Consider the following 18201-nt stretch of genomic DNA (forward strand, 5'->3'; position numbering starts at 1 on the left):
AGAAATAAAGGCAAAGAATATAATCAGAATTAACAGAAGAAATAAGTGATAAACATATAAAAATGTTAATATAACTAGTAATAAGGAAATGTGAAAATCATCTGCCACCCTTTTCCACTTATCAGATTTGCAAGTACAACAAGATGGCACCATCCAGTTCAGAAGAGAGGTCTGGACTGCTGGCAGAAGAGTGTTTTGGGATTTGGATGCCTGCTGTTCATTGAGGAGCTCAGCAGGGGTCTGGCTTCAGCCTTACCCCATGGGGAGCTCTGAAGCAAGAATCCCACCCACAAAATCTGTCCCACCTTCAGACAGGAGGCCCCTTCTTTTTGCACAACAGGGTCAAATCAATGTCAGTAGGCAGACCAGAGCAGGGGTGGGAAGAGGTAACTTTCTGAACAAGGTGACAACTGTCACATAAGGGCAAGTCTCTGGAGAAGAGGCAGCTGAGTGCCATTAGCAGTCCACACCTCTCAGCAGCTGGGAAATGGGTGTATCAGCCTGAGTAAAGGGGATCTGGGTGGGGCACCAAGAATGCCTCACTATACGGGATAAATTAATACAGCTTTTCTGTAGGATGATAATTATCAATTTAAAATACACAAATTCTAAAACCGTATTAGATTAAAAAGGTCTGTTTCTAAAGAAGTGCTAAAATACACATGCGAAGATCACTTTCATTGCCTCACTGTCTTTAACAGCCACACACTGGAATTCTAGACCTTAAAGACGCTGATCTACATTTACACTAACAAGAAACAATCCTTATGATACACTGCTGTGTGAAGTAAACATATTGAAGAAAAATGCTCTTCTGGTATGTTTTACAAACAGAAAAGCAGAATGTGAGTGTATGAACATGTAGTCATATATGGATGGGGGGAAATGTTGGAAATACACATACCAAATTAATAATTTTTACCTTCAAATACTATGATATAGCAAGACAGGAGAGAAGACAAGGTGGAGGACTACCACTGCCACTACATTCTTCACACTGTCTGTTTCAAGAATGTATCACTTTTATAACACAGAAATTTTTTTGAATTTAAATATTATATTAGTAGTAGATTTTATAAGTTCCTATTCCTGAGTTTTAACTTGAAAACCTTACAGTAAAAGAAAATTAAAACTAATTTCAGACTATGGCTATCAGGCATAGTCAGTATTAAGTTCAGTCAAAAAGTATTTTAGTTTTGGTAGAAATTATCTGAGTCAGAGAAGCATGGGGTCCCCATAATGGATGGCCAGCTACGAAGCCACCTAACAACAACCTAACCCCCTGCCTCCTTCTAGCTACCATGTTTCCCTATTAGCTTGTGAGTTCCTTAATGGCAATTTTTGCTCTACCCTGAACACCTAGAACAGTGCCTTTAGAATAAGAAATGTTCAATATATGTTCACTGGTTGAAAAAACAGATATGGAGGCAGAAAAGAGACTTGGGCCTTAAGATTCTCATATATATAAGTGGTCCAAATTCTTTTCTGCAGACCATTATTTCTAACAGCAACAGTATAACAGTAGATGCTTGTGGTACATGAAGGAAAGGATTCCGTTAACTGCAGGGCCTCTTATCCCAAACTTGCCACTCCTTCTCAAACATCAATGTGTTAACATCAGGATCTCAAAGACGTATCTGCACCCCTGTGTTCACTGCAGCACCATTTACAGTAGCCAAGATGCAGAAACAATCTAAATGTGCATCAACAGATGAATGGATAAAACAAATGTGCTGCATACATACAATGGGTTGCTCAGCCTTAAAAAAGAAGGAAACCTTGTAATATCCAACAACACAGATGAACTTTGAGGATAGTATGCCAAGTAAAATAAGCCAGACACCGAAGGACAGTACTGCCGGATTCCACTTACATGAGGAATCTAAAACAGTCCAACAGATAGAAGCAGAGAGTAGAATGATGGCTGCCAAAGGCTGGAAGGAGGGAGAAATGGAGAGTTGCTAATGAAAAGAGTATAAAGTTAAAGTTAGGCAAGACGAATAAGTACTAGAGATCTGCCTATTATATTGTGCCTATAATTAACAACACTGTTAGCATGCACTTAAAAATCTATGAAGAGGGTAGATCTCACATGAAGTGTTCTTACCACATACACACATATATATAAAAACAGGAGCAACAGAATATATTTTGAACATAAGAGTATCAAAAAGGAAAAACGGAAAAATCAATAGGGGGAAAAAAGTGACAGAGACAGAACTGTGTTATACTGACCAAGAAAAGTCATTAACAACTTAGAGTGAAAAACTTTATTTTGTGGTGTGAGCAGGTTTCAGGTTTTATTTTTCTCTATATCCCCAGTACCTAGCACATAGAGCCACTTGCTCTTTTGTTATTGAGTTTGGTTTGGGAATTCAATGGATATTACAAATTCAGTATTTGATCATTTATTTTCTAGACCTGAGAATTAAGAAAAGAGAATGGCAAGACTAAAGAATTTCTGAGACCCTGGATTACCAGGCTACAGAAAGATGGGAGAAATAACATCTTACCAAGATGTACACTTTGCCGTCATGACCTTGAATAGTGAATCTAAAAGTGCTTCTTGCAGTGGAGAGTTCCACCAGACACTGGGCGATAACACTCTGTACAAACTGGGACCTGTTTGAACAGAAATCAATTTTCACAATGTGCCTCTCATAATAACTCTCACTGGCAAGAGGAGCCAAAAATACCCACAGGGTACCTAAAAGGCAGAGGCGTGTGCAGCCAGACTTTTCTATATGCTGCTCATTCCTTCACAGACTGTGCTAATGTGGATTTTAATATATTTTAATGTATTTGTGTTTGCTCCAGTCTTCTTATAACCTATTCTCCAATCCTTAATACATTTCCCACCCTGAACCTAACTATTCCCTGACTGAATAAAAAAAATACTGTATTAGACATGTTAATATTCCACTTGTGCTATAGCACATCAAAAAATGAGTTAAAAAAGAAGGCGAGATGTTTCCTCCCAAACATTAGACAGTCATCTACAATGATTTCCATTTGGACCCCCTCAAAAAGTCAGAGCTGAGGTACAGAATCAAAGTATTTACAGGAGGATAAATTTTAAGGTTAAAATCAGATTGCCATAATTTTCAGATATCCATAAATGAATTGAAAGATATGCTATAATTAACTTCTGTTTGCAAACTAAAAAGATTCCAAGAAAGAAAACACTAGTGGATTTAGTGGCTAAGTAACATTTTTAAAAAAAACACAGGAGTTGTTTGAAAACTGACCCATGTTTCACATTTTAAATAAGTCAAATTAAAACAGAAATAATTATTCAAAACCTATTGGTGATTAGGTTGTAAGAACTTGGATATCTGGCAAATAGAAAGAAGCACAAAAAGCTTTCAGAATTTGAAGTGTTAATATAAGCACATTTGTTTATGCCAATTTGTAAGCAAGCCATAAATGAATCCTCAAATCTTGTATATGTGTGGTTTGCTTCAACTGTCTAAAAGCCTTTCTCAAGGGTTTTTATTTTTTCCCCCAATAAGGAGGTATAAATAAAAATGAATTCCCAAATAATCAATTGTACCTATCATTCTCCACATTTAAAATTACAGAATAAACTTAATTTGCTATTTGTACCTTGGTATGATGGGAAAATTTCTTTCAGATGGCTGAATAATTATCTCTGTCTTATAAAACTTGGTGGTTTCTAGAAACAAAAAATAAGAAAATTAAAAATCTTCCCATTGCACGAACATTTTTATTGTGGACATGTTGGTCCCTAATTATGACATACCAAATTGAATATTCAGTATTTATACTGATAAAATTAACATTCAGTAAAACTTTTCCCCAAATGACTTAGTAATTAAGATGAGAAAGCATTGATGACTACAAGGAGAGAGTCCTGAGACTTGAGAGGGCTCGATGTTGTTTCAGCAGGTCATGGCCCAAGTGAACCTGGTGCAAGGACACTCTGTTTACACACACAGAAGGTAGAAAAATCAGTCACATCACAGTCATAGCCCACTTATGTAGAAAGTAGTCATCTAGTTTCCTCGTTTCTATGGAGTAGTCACAAATCTAGGAGTCATTGAAAAAGGCTTTTTCATCATGGTGTCCCAAAGCCCATGCAAAAATGCTGGGAACCTCACATGAGTATTTCCCAGAATCTCACTGAGTCTACTAATGTATAATTTCCAACAAATCTGGTTATCTGATTAGTTTACAGAAAAATTTAAACAGTAAACTAAATATCTTACAGAAATGAATATAAACATAACCATTCTGAATTTTTTACAAAATCCACGAAAAAAATGTTTATTTTTACCAATAATGAAGGAATACAAATTAAAAGGAGATATTCTTTAGCATCAAATAAATATTTTTAAATGATAAAATGCAGCAATGAGGAAAATATGGAGAAGTGGGTGCACTTATTCACATATTGCTGTCGGAATTGCAAACGATAGATTTCTGGAAAGCCACTTGACAAAGACCTTAAATATATTTTGATACCATCATTAAACATCTGAGAACTTATCTCAAAGAAATATTCATATCTATAAAAATTTATCTGTAAACAAGCTCATTAATTAAACTGAAAATAAGTTGTTTAAAAATTGAAACTGGTTGGGCTAAACAATTATACATTTAAGGAAGAGAATGCTATGCAGGCATTAAAAATGGTGTGCCAAACAATTTTTAATTGTTTTAATAAGATGGAAAAGCATTCTCAGTACATTGTCTGAAAATGTTTTCAATTTTTCAATGTAATACACAAAAAAAGGCAAGAAAATCAATAGATAGTTTAACATATTATTATATAGCTAGAGCCATCATGATGCATTTATCTATTTCTTCTTTAAGTTCAATTTTCACTTTACTATTTTGAAGTCATGTTATTGGATGCAAAAATGAACCTTTTAACATTATGAAGTGAGCCCTTTCATCCCAGCCGCTGTTAAAATATAATTTAATTCTACAATTTTAATCCTACAAGGTATTATTATTATTGCCTTATGCAGTTAGCATCCACTTAATGTCTCCCACATATTTACCACTTTTCTTTACCAAACCTTGAACTTACACCTTCTATCTGGGATCATTTTCTTTTACCTTCTACAGGTAGAATTCTATTCTTCTACAAGTAGAATTTCTTTTAATAAAAAACAAACCAGTAGAAATGAATTATTATAGTGTTTGTCAGAAAATATATTTATCTTTGTCTTCATTCTTTCCTATCAAGACATTTTCATCACGTAAAATCCTAGGTTAACAGTTTTTAACCTTTGTACATATTGACATCCATTCCATTGTCTTCCATCTTCCATTACTATTGTTCCTTTGAGAGTGATCTGTCACTTTTCTTTGTTTTTAAGATGTTCTGGTTTTTGTTTAGTTGTTTGCAGTATCACTCAGATATGTCCAGCTATAGGCTTCTTTTTATTTATCTTACTTGGGCCCCATTTAATTAGAATTCATTGGACCTCCTCAATTTGTAGACTATTTTCATCACTTTTGTAAAATTCTTAGCAATTATCTCTTCAAATATTGTCCATGCTCCATTCTATTTCTTTCCCTTCCAGAAGTCTGATTAAACATACGCTGTTAAGAGTATGGAGATTCCTCAAAAAGTTAAAAACAGAACTACCCTATGATTCAGCAATTGGACCACTAGGTATTTACTCAAAGAATACAAAAATACTAACTCAAAGGGGCACATGCAACCCAACGTTTATAGCAGCATTATCAACAAAAGCCAAATTATGGAAAGAGCCCCCAAATCAATTGACTGGTGAATGATTACACACACACACACACACACACACACACACACACACACACACACACACTGGAATATTACTCAGCCATAAAAAAGAATGAAATCTTGTCATTTGCAAGGATGTGGATGGAGCTAGAGAGTATTGTGCTAAGCAAAGTCAGTTAGAGAAAGACAAATACCATATGATTTGACTCGTGAATTTAAGAAACAAAACAAATGATCCTAAGGGAAAAAAAGAAAGGAAAACCAAGAAACAGACTCTTAATTATAGAGAACAAACTGATGGTTACCAGAGGAGAGGGGGATGGGCTAAATGAGTGATGGGGATTAAGGAGTGTACCTGCTGTGATGAGCACCAGATATTGTATGTAAGTGCTGAATCATTTAATTGTACACCTGAAAATAGTATTACACTATATGTTAACTGGAATTAAAATAAAAAATAACCAAACAAAACATATGTTAGATCTTCTCAGTGTATGTTTTATGTCTTACTTTCTCCCATATTTTTTGCCTTGTCTCTCTGTGCTGGCTTCCAGATTTTTCTTCTCAATTGTCTATTCATTAATTCTTTCTCTAAGTTGTACCTAATCTGCCATTAAAACCTCCACCAAATTCTAAATTTCAGTTATATATTTTTTAGAAATTCCATTATAGATCTTTACCAAATATGCTTGCTGTTGTCTCCTTTTCCTTTGGATACCTTCAAACCTCTCTTATAAATATAGAAAGCATGAATTGTTCCAGTTTATGTCTGCGAATTCCAGTAACAGAAGTCTGTTTCTCTTGTTCGCTATTTTTGTTAGTTCTTGTTGATGAAAGTCTAGTCTACTTGTATGTTTATTTATCTTTGGTTGTATGGTGAACACTGTACTTGACAAATTATTTGTGGTATTCTGAGTTTTACAATGAAGGTATTTTCCTCCGGACGTGATATGCATTTGATTTTTGGCAGGCACAAGGTGTTATGGCTAGCCCACAGCAGACTAACCAAGTTCAAGACTTGAAATTCCCTAAAGTGCCAAAGGACTGATAGGACCTGTCTGTAATTCCACAGGGCTGTTCCACTTCTGATTCACCTCCACAGTAAGGGTATGGGTCTTTAGGGCCTCCAATTTTTGTGCAGAGAGTACTCTACTAGGTTCCCTTTTTGTGTAGTCTTTAATTTATACCTTTACTTCTCAAAGCAATCAAAATAAAAGTTCTAATTTTAGAGAATTGGCACAATGTATTGAAAAGGTGACTTCAATTTTGTGCTCACTTTTGAGTTTACTTTTGTGGTAATTTATCCACATATTTTCTATTTATCTTGCTCTTCATTTCTTCCTGTGGATTCCAATTACCTTTGCTATCTTTTACTTCAGCTTGAAGAACTTTATCATTTTTTGTAGAAAAGGTCTGCAAGTAATGCATAACTTCCATCTATTTATATGAAAATGCCCTTATTTTGCCTTCATTTTTTGAAGGACAGTTTTCTTGATATAGAATTGTTAGTTGACAGTTGTTGTTTTTTTTTAATGTTTTTCTCCCCACCCCCAGCATTTGAATATCTCATTTTAGTGTCTCCTAGCTGCATATTTCTGTAAAAAGTCAGCCTTAATTGTATCATGAAATCCTTGTAAGAGATGTTTTGTACTTTCAAGATTCTCTCTTCATCTTTGGCTTCTATTAGTTTGACTACCATGTGGCTGGGCGAGGTGGCCTTTGTGTTTACCCTACTTTTCATTGCAATTCTTGGATCTAAAAGTTAATATTTTTCACCAAAGTTGCCAAGATTTCAGCCATTTTTTTCCACAATTTTTTTTCTCCTGACTTATTCTTTTCCTTCTCACCCCGAGACTACATTTACACATCTACCGAAGCACTTCATTTGTCCCACAAATATCTGAGGTCCTGATCATTTTGATTCAGAACTTTTTCTCTCTGTTCTTTGGATAGGTGAATTTCTATTAATATACCTTCAAGTTCAATGAATATATTTTTTCATCTGCCATCTAAAATATGTAGTACAGCTAACCTAGTAAATTTTTTACTTACTGTACTTTTGAGCTCTGTAATTACCAATGATTTTCTCTTTGAAGTTTTCAATTTGTTGAGATTTGCTATTAGTTCACTCAAGAGGTTTTTTTTTTAATTCTTTGCCATATTTATAACAGCTACTTCAACATCTTTGTCTACTAAGTCGAATATTTGTGCTTACTCATCACCTGTTTATTGAGTCCTGTTTTTCCTTTGAGTATCAATCACTCTTTTCTGCTTCTTTGCAGGTCTAGTAATTTCTAAATGGAAGTAGGACATTGTATGTAATATACCCGTCACTATCCTGGATTTTGTTTTGTTCTTTCAAGGATTGTTGGCTGATAAGTATAATAGTCAATTAACTAACCTGGGCTCAGACTATGAAATATGTCTCCCCACAGTGTGCAGCCACTAATGTTTCTGCTCAGTTTTATTTTATGTAGCCTGGCTCCCTAGGAAGTATCCACTATACCTTCATAGTTCAGCTGTCAGCAGATCTGGGGAGATGTTTTGCTTAAATACTTCAAGCCATTAAGGTTTTTACCTTCTGCTGCCCAATTGTGTTATCGACTGAGAAATGAAATTAAAGGCATGGGAAAATGTGCACATCTCCCCAGGCTTTCAATTCTTATTAGATGCTCTGGCATCTATTATGTGCATTTAGCAGTCAGCCAGAACTGTGTGAAAAGCTTATCATCTCAGCCTGTCTTTAGCCTTTTGCTTCCAAAATCTCCCTCTTAAATTTCTAGTTTCTCCTTTGCCTATTGAACTTCATGTTATTATGGCTATAATACCATGGAAATGTTTCCTTTCTTGTTCAACCTTCTGCTTTCCTGTAGTGCATAACTTCTTTTTCATTGGATTAGTTTTCCAAGAACCTTTAGCTAATTCTTCCCGTATGATAGAATGGCTTATCTCAAGATGTTACATGTGGTCATATACATCAAAGAATGTATCAGTTTCATTTTGTAACTGAAAACATGTTTATTGCAATCTTCTCTCCTTTTGTTTCAATCCGGGCTGTTACTCTCTAGGCCTGCTGTGTGTCCCTCACTCTGAGACTCCCTTATCTGTGTTAGATAATGTTTCCCAAAACCAATGTCTTCTCTCTTGAGGTTAAATCCTTAGTTTTGGTGAGATATATCCTATATCACATTCCTAAGGAAAATGTACATTTGAGGTCTATGTGTTATCTTCATACTTGATTGATAGTTTGTGACAGAATTATGGATTAAAAATATTTTTTCCTTCTAAATTATGAAGGCATTGCTTCATTGTCTTCTAGCCTTCAACAATGCTGTTAAGAGTTCAATGCCATTCTTGGGGCACCTGGATGGCTCAGTCAGTTGAGTGTCTGACTCTTGATTTAGGCTCAGGTCATGATCTCATGGTTCATGGGATCGAGTCCCATGTCAGCTCTGCTGACAGCACGGAACCTGCTTGGGATTCTCTCTTTGCCTCTGTCTCTCTGCCCCTCCCCTGCGCACATGCTCTTTCTCTCTCTCAAAATAAATAAACTAAAAAAAAGAGTTCAATGCCATTCTAATTCCTAATCCTTTGTTCACTACTTGTTTTTTTTTTCCTTTGGAAACTTCTTCCTTGGTATTCAGAAATTACTCAATGATGCAGCTTTGGGTAGCTGCCCTCCCATCCCATTCATCATACTGGACATGTAGTGGGCCCCTTCAGTTGAGAAACTAAAGCCCCAGCTCTGGAAAATAGCCTTGTAATGTGTTTTTAGTATTTCTGTTCTTTGATAATTTCCTAAACTCTGTTGTCTATATTCTTTCTTTCTGGAATTTCTATTAGCTAGATGTTGAATATCCTAAAAGTCTCCATTCATTCATTCATTCATTCAATAAATATTTATTGGGTACCCACTATGTGCCAGATATTGTTTTAATGCTGAGGTTATAGTGATAAATGAGATAGACAATATCTCTATCCTCAGGAAACTTACATGATGGTTTTTTCCTACAATTCCTTTCCAATCTTCAATATCTGACTTTTGGTTCTGATTTAGGAGATAAGATAGTTCCTTAATTTTATCTTTTAGTCCTTTCATTACTTTTTTTAAGCAGTCACATCTTTAATTCTATATTCTCTGAATTATGGAGACAATATTATTTCATTTCTCTAAGAACATTGTTTTTGTTCAAGATTTTCTTCTGTTTTATACATTAATTTGTTTTTCTTGGTGCTTTATTCTGTTTACTTGATTATTTACTTTAGTCTCTTAGTTGGAGGTTTGCTCTAATATTTTTTGATTCTCAGCAATCCATTCATATTTAAGTATAAATAAAAAAATACTGACAGGAAACTCTTACATGTAGGTACAAGGCTTGCTGACTGTAGGATGGCTAGATCTAGGCTCATTTTACTGTTGAATGACCCCTAAAAGAGTATCTGCAAATCTCTTCTCTGATTGGTATTCTTTCATTTTCCAAGAAAAGAGTCCTCTAATCTCCTACCTTGAGAGTATAAGCAAGTTGCAAATACAGGAATCTTAGGAGTTTTACAGCTCCATATAAAAATTTTGAATTAACCATCCTTCCTCCAGCCCCTTGTCTCAGACTGCTTTCCCTGTTACCTGTTGCCTCCAAATTCTGACCAGCTCTGAGGCTCTACCGCAAGTACTGGCTCACTCCTCACTCAGATGATCTGCAGACACTGAGACTGCAGCTTCCTCCACACTGCCAAGTGTGTTCCCACACCTCTCAGCTTTACAGTTTCCAAAAATGTCTGCTTATATCTCTTGTTTACATTACTGTCACTTCCTCTCAATTTCTCATGGTCTCTGTGGATATACATATTTTTTATTCCTTAACTGGCATTTTAACTGGGCTTCAGGGACAAGAGAAAAGAATAAAAAATTTAAAAATCGGGGCGCCTGGGTGGCTCAGTTCGTTGAGGGCCAACTTCGACTCAGGTCATGATCTCACACTCCTTGAGTTCGAGCCCCGCATCAGGATCTCTCCTGACAGCTCAGAGCCGGGAGCCTACTTCAGATTCTGTGTCTCTTTCTCTCTCTGCCCCTCCTCTGCTCATATTCTGTCTCTCTCTTCTTTCTCTAAGATAAATAAAAATAAAAATTATAAAAAAGATCAATTTGCCTAATTTGACTGGAAGCCTTAAAACTTTCTAAGTTGTTGCTTAAAGGGCTTGCTTTCATTCTCCAAAGTGACATTGGGGATGGCATCCTTTACCACTGCTCATTCTTTCTTTTCTGTTCACTCTGAGCAAGTCAACTACTTACAAGATTCTGATGATTTTTAAGAAACAAACAACACTACCATCTGCCTTCTTTAGGTGCACTAGCTTTACTTACATTTCTAATTAATTGTATTAAAAACAATTATTTGTCATCCATAAAGCTAATGCAGCATGTTGTAGCTCTCCAGACATTTTCAAATCCTGGAGCCTGCTTCAGATTCTGTGTCTCCCTCTCTCTCTCTGCTCCCCCCCTGCTCACACTTTGTCTCTCTTTCAAAAATGAATAAACATTAAAAAAAAATAGTAATGCAATTTAATTATCATGATTTTATTATATTTGAAAGTGATTTAACATAGACTTTATATAAATATAATTATCGGGAAGAGAATAGGAACAGAGCACAAAACTCAGAATATGTTTTCTTCCATTTCAAAAGTTCTCTTTCAACCCCCAGCCCAAAATACAGCCCTAAGGCAGATGGCAGCCAAGAAAACTTCTTCGTCATCTCTAGCAACCAACAATTCTGACTGAGGACTTGTACTGAGAAAAAAGCCCTGATATTCTTTAAGAAAGACCCAAGGACAAACTTCATACTGTAGTTTTATATCCACTAAGAGGATATGAAATATTGAAAATGACCCAACCTAAGTTTAAAACTCAATACTATGTACTTATAAAGGTCAAAATACACAAACTTCTTGGCATATTTGATGATATGTCACTTGATTTCTATTTTAAAAATCATCAATTTTACAACATATATTAGTTATCTATCTTTCACATAGATTTCCTATAAAATCTCCTTCTACTCATTTTTAATAAGGCGGCAATCATTTTGGCTTTTTTATTATGAAATTCTTACCTGATGACATGGTCTCTCCCAACATTACCTTGCAACGCTTACAAATTACTTTGGTATTTGCCTTTGGTTTCTGTAGAACAGAAAAATGTCATTTAAATGTCATTCAGCTTTTCTTAAAAGGAATATATAATTTTAACATAGTCTCTAGAGTATACTTTGAACTTTACATTTTATTTTGCCCTCTACTAAATACTGAGAACACATTTAGCTTGTATGCATAATTCACATGCACAGAGATTTTTTTTTCAGATCTAAAGACAGAATAATGAACACACTGATTTTTCCAAACCTAACCACTTCTTGATAATCTGTTGTAAATAATTTGAAAAAGAAGCACTTTACATTTCTAAAATGTACTTCCAAATACACATTATCATTTAGAATGAGTAGATGGCAGGCAACAAAGGCAGAGAGAGTAGGTGACTTGTTCTAATTCATGTGTCTGCAAACAGGAGAATCAAAAATTAGAGCCATTATTTTGATTTCTAGTCCAGTGTAACTTATGTAAAAGTAATCTATAATTCATAGGCCCTCACCAGAAGTCAAAAATATATAACCAGGGTAACTGGGTGGCTCAGTCAGTTAAGCAGCTGCCTTTGGCTCAGGTCATGATCTCAAGGACAGTGAGTTTGAGACCCTCATGGGGCTTGGGGCTGACACACAGAGCCTGCTTGGCATCCTCTCTCTCCTCTCTCTCTCTCTGCCTCTACCCTGCTTGTGCTCTCTCTCTCAAAATAAGTAAATAAACTTAAAATTAAAAAAAATTTTTTAACACATTTGGGGTGCCTGGGTGGCTCAGTCGTGTCCGACTTTGGCTCAGGTCATGATCTAATGGTTCATGGGTTCGAGCCCCATGTCAGGCTCTGTGCTGACAGCTTAGAGCCTGGAGGCTGCTTCGGATTCTGTCTTCATTTCTCTCAGTGCTCTCTCTCTCTCTCTCAAAAATAAATAAAAACATTAAAAATTTTTTTAAAAATAAATAAATTTAACACATTCATATAACACATTTTTCTACTTAAGATATTCATTATAATTGGAAAAACTGGATAGTGCTCTCAGAGAAATTCCTGAAGCATTCTTAAACTGTAAAACTCCAAATTCATCATTTGGGATGCAGATTAAAATTGCTAGCATCCATCAAATTCTATAATATATACATTCTATGTACAATGTACAATATGCACAATTCTACAACATATACATATATGGAATTATATACCTAAAAGTAATATAATGTTATATGTCAATTATACCTCAATTTTTTTTAAAAAAACTGATTTTTAGTTTTTTATATGAGATTATGTTAGAAGCGGTAGCATGGTGGTTAAGAGCCCTGAGTCTGGGGCCAGACTTCCCAGGTTTACATCCCAGTCCTGCTATTTATTACACACATAACCTTGAGCAAGTTAATTAACCTGTTTTGGTTTCCTCACCCATTTAAGGTAGTAAGTAGTAGTGTTCTACTCATTAGTGTTGTTTATTAGTATTTAAAAGGGAGTGTTATAAAGCGCTGTCCCAGGCTCATGTTGACGGCCAGGTGGATGTTACATAAACAAAACATAGTTTGGGCACATGTCATTCAAGGAACAGGCTGAAAACCCATATCCTCCCACAAAGAGACCAACTTTTTGCCTTTTACTGGACAACAACTGCATATTAAGAATCTACCAAAAAATATGCTTTTTTCACATCCATAGCAATACCTTTGTTAAAACCATGTAACATTCCTCTCACATAGACACACTGCAACATGGCAGACGTCACGTAAAAGTGGGCGGGGAGAAGGAATTTCTGCAACTCTGGCCACCTAGGTCATCTCTCCTAGGAAAGGGCAGACTAAATTGCTGGTCTAAGAAAGGAAGAGTGTCTTCCTGATGTGGGATATATGTATTGATCTGAGGAATCTTAACTGATTAGGGTAAGTTTGAGTACAATTATATTTTCCTTAGCATAAATAAATATTTTCTGAAAAACTGTATAAGAAGCACATTTAAACTGAGTTCCATGGATGTGCTAATAACTGATAGAGCAGATATTTTAATCTAGACCCCTTAGATGCTAAAACTTATGCTTCTAAGCACTATGCCAAGTGTTTTCCAAACTAATTCACAGAATCACTTCAATGCGTTATGGCCTGCATTTTTTTTTTAAACAAAATGAAATAGGGGCACCTAACTGGCTCAGTCGGTTAAGGTCATGATCTCGCAGTCCATGAATTCAAGCCCTGCATCGGGCTCTGTGCTGACAGCCCAGAGCCTGAAGCCTGCTTTGGACTCTGTGTCTCCTTCTCTGCTCCTCCTCTGCTCATGCTGCCTCTTTCTCTCAAAAATAAAAATTAAAAAAAAAAAAAATTCTTTTTAAAGGATACAGGAAGCTCAGAAAGCAGATATGCTCAACTGAAACTTTGACATTTGGGCAGTTTCATGCTTTCTTACAATAAAATCTATCTGTATGGCTCCAAATTGGTCTTAAAGACACTTTTTCAAAGATCCTATTTTGTACCAGTTAAATCAAACCATCCTCATTAAATCTTACCAAAAACTAAAGGCTTTACTAAAAACTAATATGGGGTATTGGAGTAGCAATGCTTGAGAAGATCTGCTATTCAAAGCAAAAAAAATTTTCATCAGGTGCTCCATTATGTATTTCATTTATAATTGCTCTTACGGCACGTTTTGCTTTGTCTTTCAATGAAGCGAAACAATTTTTTTTGTTGGTTTGTTCACCAAAAAAAGAAGTCTACCTTTTCAAGACACTGGTAATTGGGATTTTAAAATATGATCAATAAAAAGCAAATTATTTCAAACAACCAAATGTGTGTATTTTGATTCAAACAAATAGAAAATACCTTTAATATAAATGGTAAAATCTGTATGTGTATGGCCTAGGATTTTATCACCAAGTAATGATTGTTCATTTTTGTCAAATGTGAAATGACACTGTGGTTACGTAAAAAAGAAAAATCCATATGGGATGAAATGACATAATGTCTGGGATTTGCTTTAAAGCCCTCCTGTGGTGGTGGGGGGCAGGGGTGGAGGTTAAAGGGCGAGATGAAGCATACTTTATGAGTCAAGATGACTGGTATTCTGAAGTTCCCAAGTCTATCCTTTTTACATTTGTGCATGTTTACAAAATTCAACACATTATTCTGAGAAAATAAGAAATACACCCTTATGGACTTAACAAATTACCAAATCAATAAATTATTGCCAAGCACCCCAGGAAAGGAAAAAAGGTAAAGCTGTTAGTTGTACCTGCCAGCTGTAATATAATCAAAGTTCAGCTTGTTCCTGTGTGACCACACTCTCTAAGTCTAGAATAATATTATGTATCTTACAAACGGCTGAGGTGCCACCTTTGTCATCTCTATCATCCTATTACAAGATGTGAAATTTTTATTACGTTGGTAGACAAAAAAAAAAAAAAAAAATAGCATGAGACAATGAGTAAATGCAAGAATAAGGAAATCTTCGGGAGGTTACCGTGTGAAAACAAAAGTTATATACTGCCACATTTTCAGGGACAAATACTGTACAGTGTTAAGGGGGGTACTGCAGGAAAGAATTAAGTGCTGGATTTTATTTTTAAATTCAGGTCTTTTTAATTAAAATATTTTAACAGTCTAAATTTTATTTAAAGAGAAGCTCCGCTTTGTAATGCATTTCTCTGGACCAACGCTTAAAGGAAATAATACAGCAAGTTGTGCGATGAAGCAGCCTAACTGTGGGAACTCTGCAGAGCAAACATCAAAGAAAGACCGTGTTGTGAACTAATTAAATCAATATATCTGAGAGACGGCACCACTGCACAGAGATGTGGATTAGCCTCCTGTCTTCATTTTTATTTCCCTTTGTGTTGTTTCAATTTCTAAGGACCCTTGATATTGTCTCGCCAAAAAAATGTTTCCCAAGAGATACCATTAGGATGCTGTGTTACCATGTGACATTTCAAAACCCTGCTAGATGGCTAGACTTGGTGATATGAGAAATAGGTTTTCAATAGCACAGAGCAGCCTTGTTCCCACAGGAGCCTTGAGAGCACTGTTTAAGCAGTCCCTCCAAATTTATGTTACTATTTTGGTCACAGGCATACTCTTTCAACTGCTGCAATATGCAATTAAAGAGAAACTTCCACCTTGGCTAACTTAGAAACAATCTTGTCAATAGCAACTTGTGATACGAGTTTCCCACAGTCTCAACGATACTAAACACCATTAGGTCTGACTATGAAGGGTCTTCCTTTAACACATACAATGACTGTTCACAATGAAGAAACATTCTTGGAAATGGCATCATATAACAGATAAAGACATAAATGAGAAGAATGTATTTCCATACAGTTCATCTAAAAAGGGAAACTTGTGGTTTCTCTTTTAATTTTTCTCCTCTCCTCTTCCATTCAAGTATTTTAAAGATATTTCCTTGCAAATATTTTAAAAATTTATAGTTTATCACAAGAATGAAAGTTAAAGTACATAAACAGTAAAGTATTAGTATACAAATTTAGATTAAAATACAATTTTAATATAACCATATTAAACATATAACAGATTTATATTAACTTACCATTTATCTTTGAAAACTATAAAAGGATAAAGTACTATAATTTTAAATGAACCATATTTAGGTAAAAGGATCTGTGCTTATGGTGAGAGATAAGGCACTTAACTAATTCTGATAACGTTGATATTTGATAAACCTCCTTAATCTGTCCTTAAAACAGAAAATAGTTCTGTAAGCTAACTTACAATCTAAGAGCTGCTCAACTATTGCATATTTCCTAAAGTGGTTCAGTTTTTGTTACAAAAATTAAATGAAATTTAACATACAATGCTTTCGTTCCTACCAATAATCAGATGTGAAAATGAAGATTCTCTGGCAATGATTTCCTTTACTTTTTAAATCACATCTGTATTGATTTGCCACCAGGAGAATGATTTCTCACAAGGGCCAAGTCAATGCCATTGATTTTCTTTTAAAGTAAGGTAAACCATTTGTTCTCTGCAGTGAGAGGAAATTGCCTTCTCCCTAAAGCAACTTCTACAGCAAGAGACACTTGACCTCAGTGTCAACCACCAACTTGGAGCCTGCAGCACAAGCTTCCTTTCCACACTTGGACTCCTCCATTTCCTCTTTTTCCTTGATGGCATCTACTCTCATGACATCAGTGGACACAGGGAAATACCCAGGCCTAACTCTGTACTACATATCCTGGAACAAAGAACACTTTAATCTAAATCAGACGATACAGATTATAGAATACTGTCCTGAAAAGAAGAAAGTAGGGCAATTTCGTTTGTAAAATGGCAACATTCCCAATTCTATGCACGAAAAAGTCCTCTTTCCTTCTTCCTCCAGACCCTGTAAGCTGTTTTGGTCTAAGGCCATATGCTCTTCCTATATCAATAGAGCAGAGCTGGAGAATAGAGGAACTTGAAAATAATGGATTTTGGTCCTTAGAACAGTCTGTGTAGCGTGCTTTAATTAAGAAAAGATTGGAGAAACCAGTTTCTAAGCCAACCTCTAAATTAGCATTTATTTTGAAAAGATATTTTACCAATTTAAAATGGTTCTCAGAAGAAAGACAGTGTGTCTCCACTGGGGCTAGTTCAGGTCTTGGCTGCCATAAATCACTTCTTAAATTCACCAAGAAGAAAGAGTCTCCAATAAAACAGTCATTCTCTTGTGGATGAAGTGGCTTATTAGCAAAGGGGTCAGGATGACAACACCATTCTCCAACTAGAGCTCCCCAGTTCTCACTTGGCAATGGGAGCAGCCTGAGGAGCTTCCTAGTGGAAAGAGGAGAAACAATTTTTTACAGAACAAAATGGAAATCTAGCATTTTTAAATTAAACCAGCATGAAAGATGAAAGAAACTCATTAATCACATTGTCTGTAATGAAAAATTTTCCCCTCAATTACAAAAGTAACATATACTCACTATAGACAGTTTGAAAATGTGTAAAGGTATAAAGAAAATGAAAATCATCCTTTCCTTCCCAGCCAAAGACAAGTAACTACTTTGCAAATGACAGGATATTTCCTTGCAATCCTCTCAAGAAACCACTGCAGTACACATGTACACAGCCCAGGATCAGAAGATATACACAAACTGTATCTTGCTTTTATTTTTACTCTCTCTCTCTTTTTTTTTTTTTTTTTTTAGTTATATGATGACTCTTAATGCCTCCATTCTATTCTATAAGTATGCCAAAACTTTTAGATCATTTCCCCCACTGGTATAGATATTTAGGTTTCAAGCTTTTCAGTATCACATCCTTGTGATGAACATTCTCATTAGAAAATGTGTATAATATATGATTATTTCCTTGGGGAAAAAAATCTTACAAGT

General features: G+C 35.4%; 1 protein-coding gene across 13 annotated transcripts in view; it reads right to left on the minus strand.

The window, feature by feature from the left end:
• UBE3D (ubiquitin protein ligase E3D) overlaps positions 1-18201 on the minus strand; it is a 241686-nt gene that overhangs the window by 194019 nt on the left and 29466 nt on the right. For all 13 annotated transcript variants that reach the window (XM_042939251.1, XM_042939253.1, XM_042939255.1 and 10 more), the window contains exons 4-7: positions 17407-17638; positions 11848-11917; positions 3607-3676; positions 2514-2622 (exon numbers count right to left, since the gene is read on the minus strand). In XM_042939251.1, the coding sequence (XP_042795185.1) occupies positions 2514-2622; positions 3607-3676; positions 11848-11917; positions 17407-17638 (481 nt within the window). The remainder of the gene's footprint in view (positions 1-2513; positions 2623-3606; positions 3677-11847; positions 11918-17406; positions 17639-18201) is intronic.

This window comes from Panthera leo, chromosome B2, assembly GCF_018350215.1.
Source record: "Panthera leo isolate Ple1 chromosome B2, P.leo_Ple1_pat1.1, whole genome shotgun sequence".
Taxonomy (NCBI): Eukaryota; Metazoa; Chordata; class Mammalia; order Carnivora; family Felidae; genus Panthera; species Panthera leo.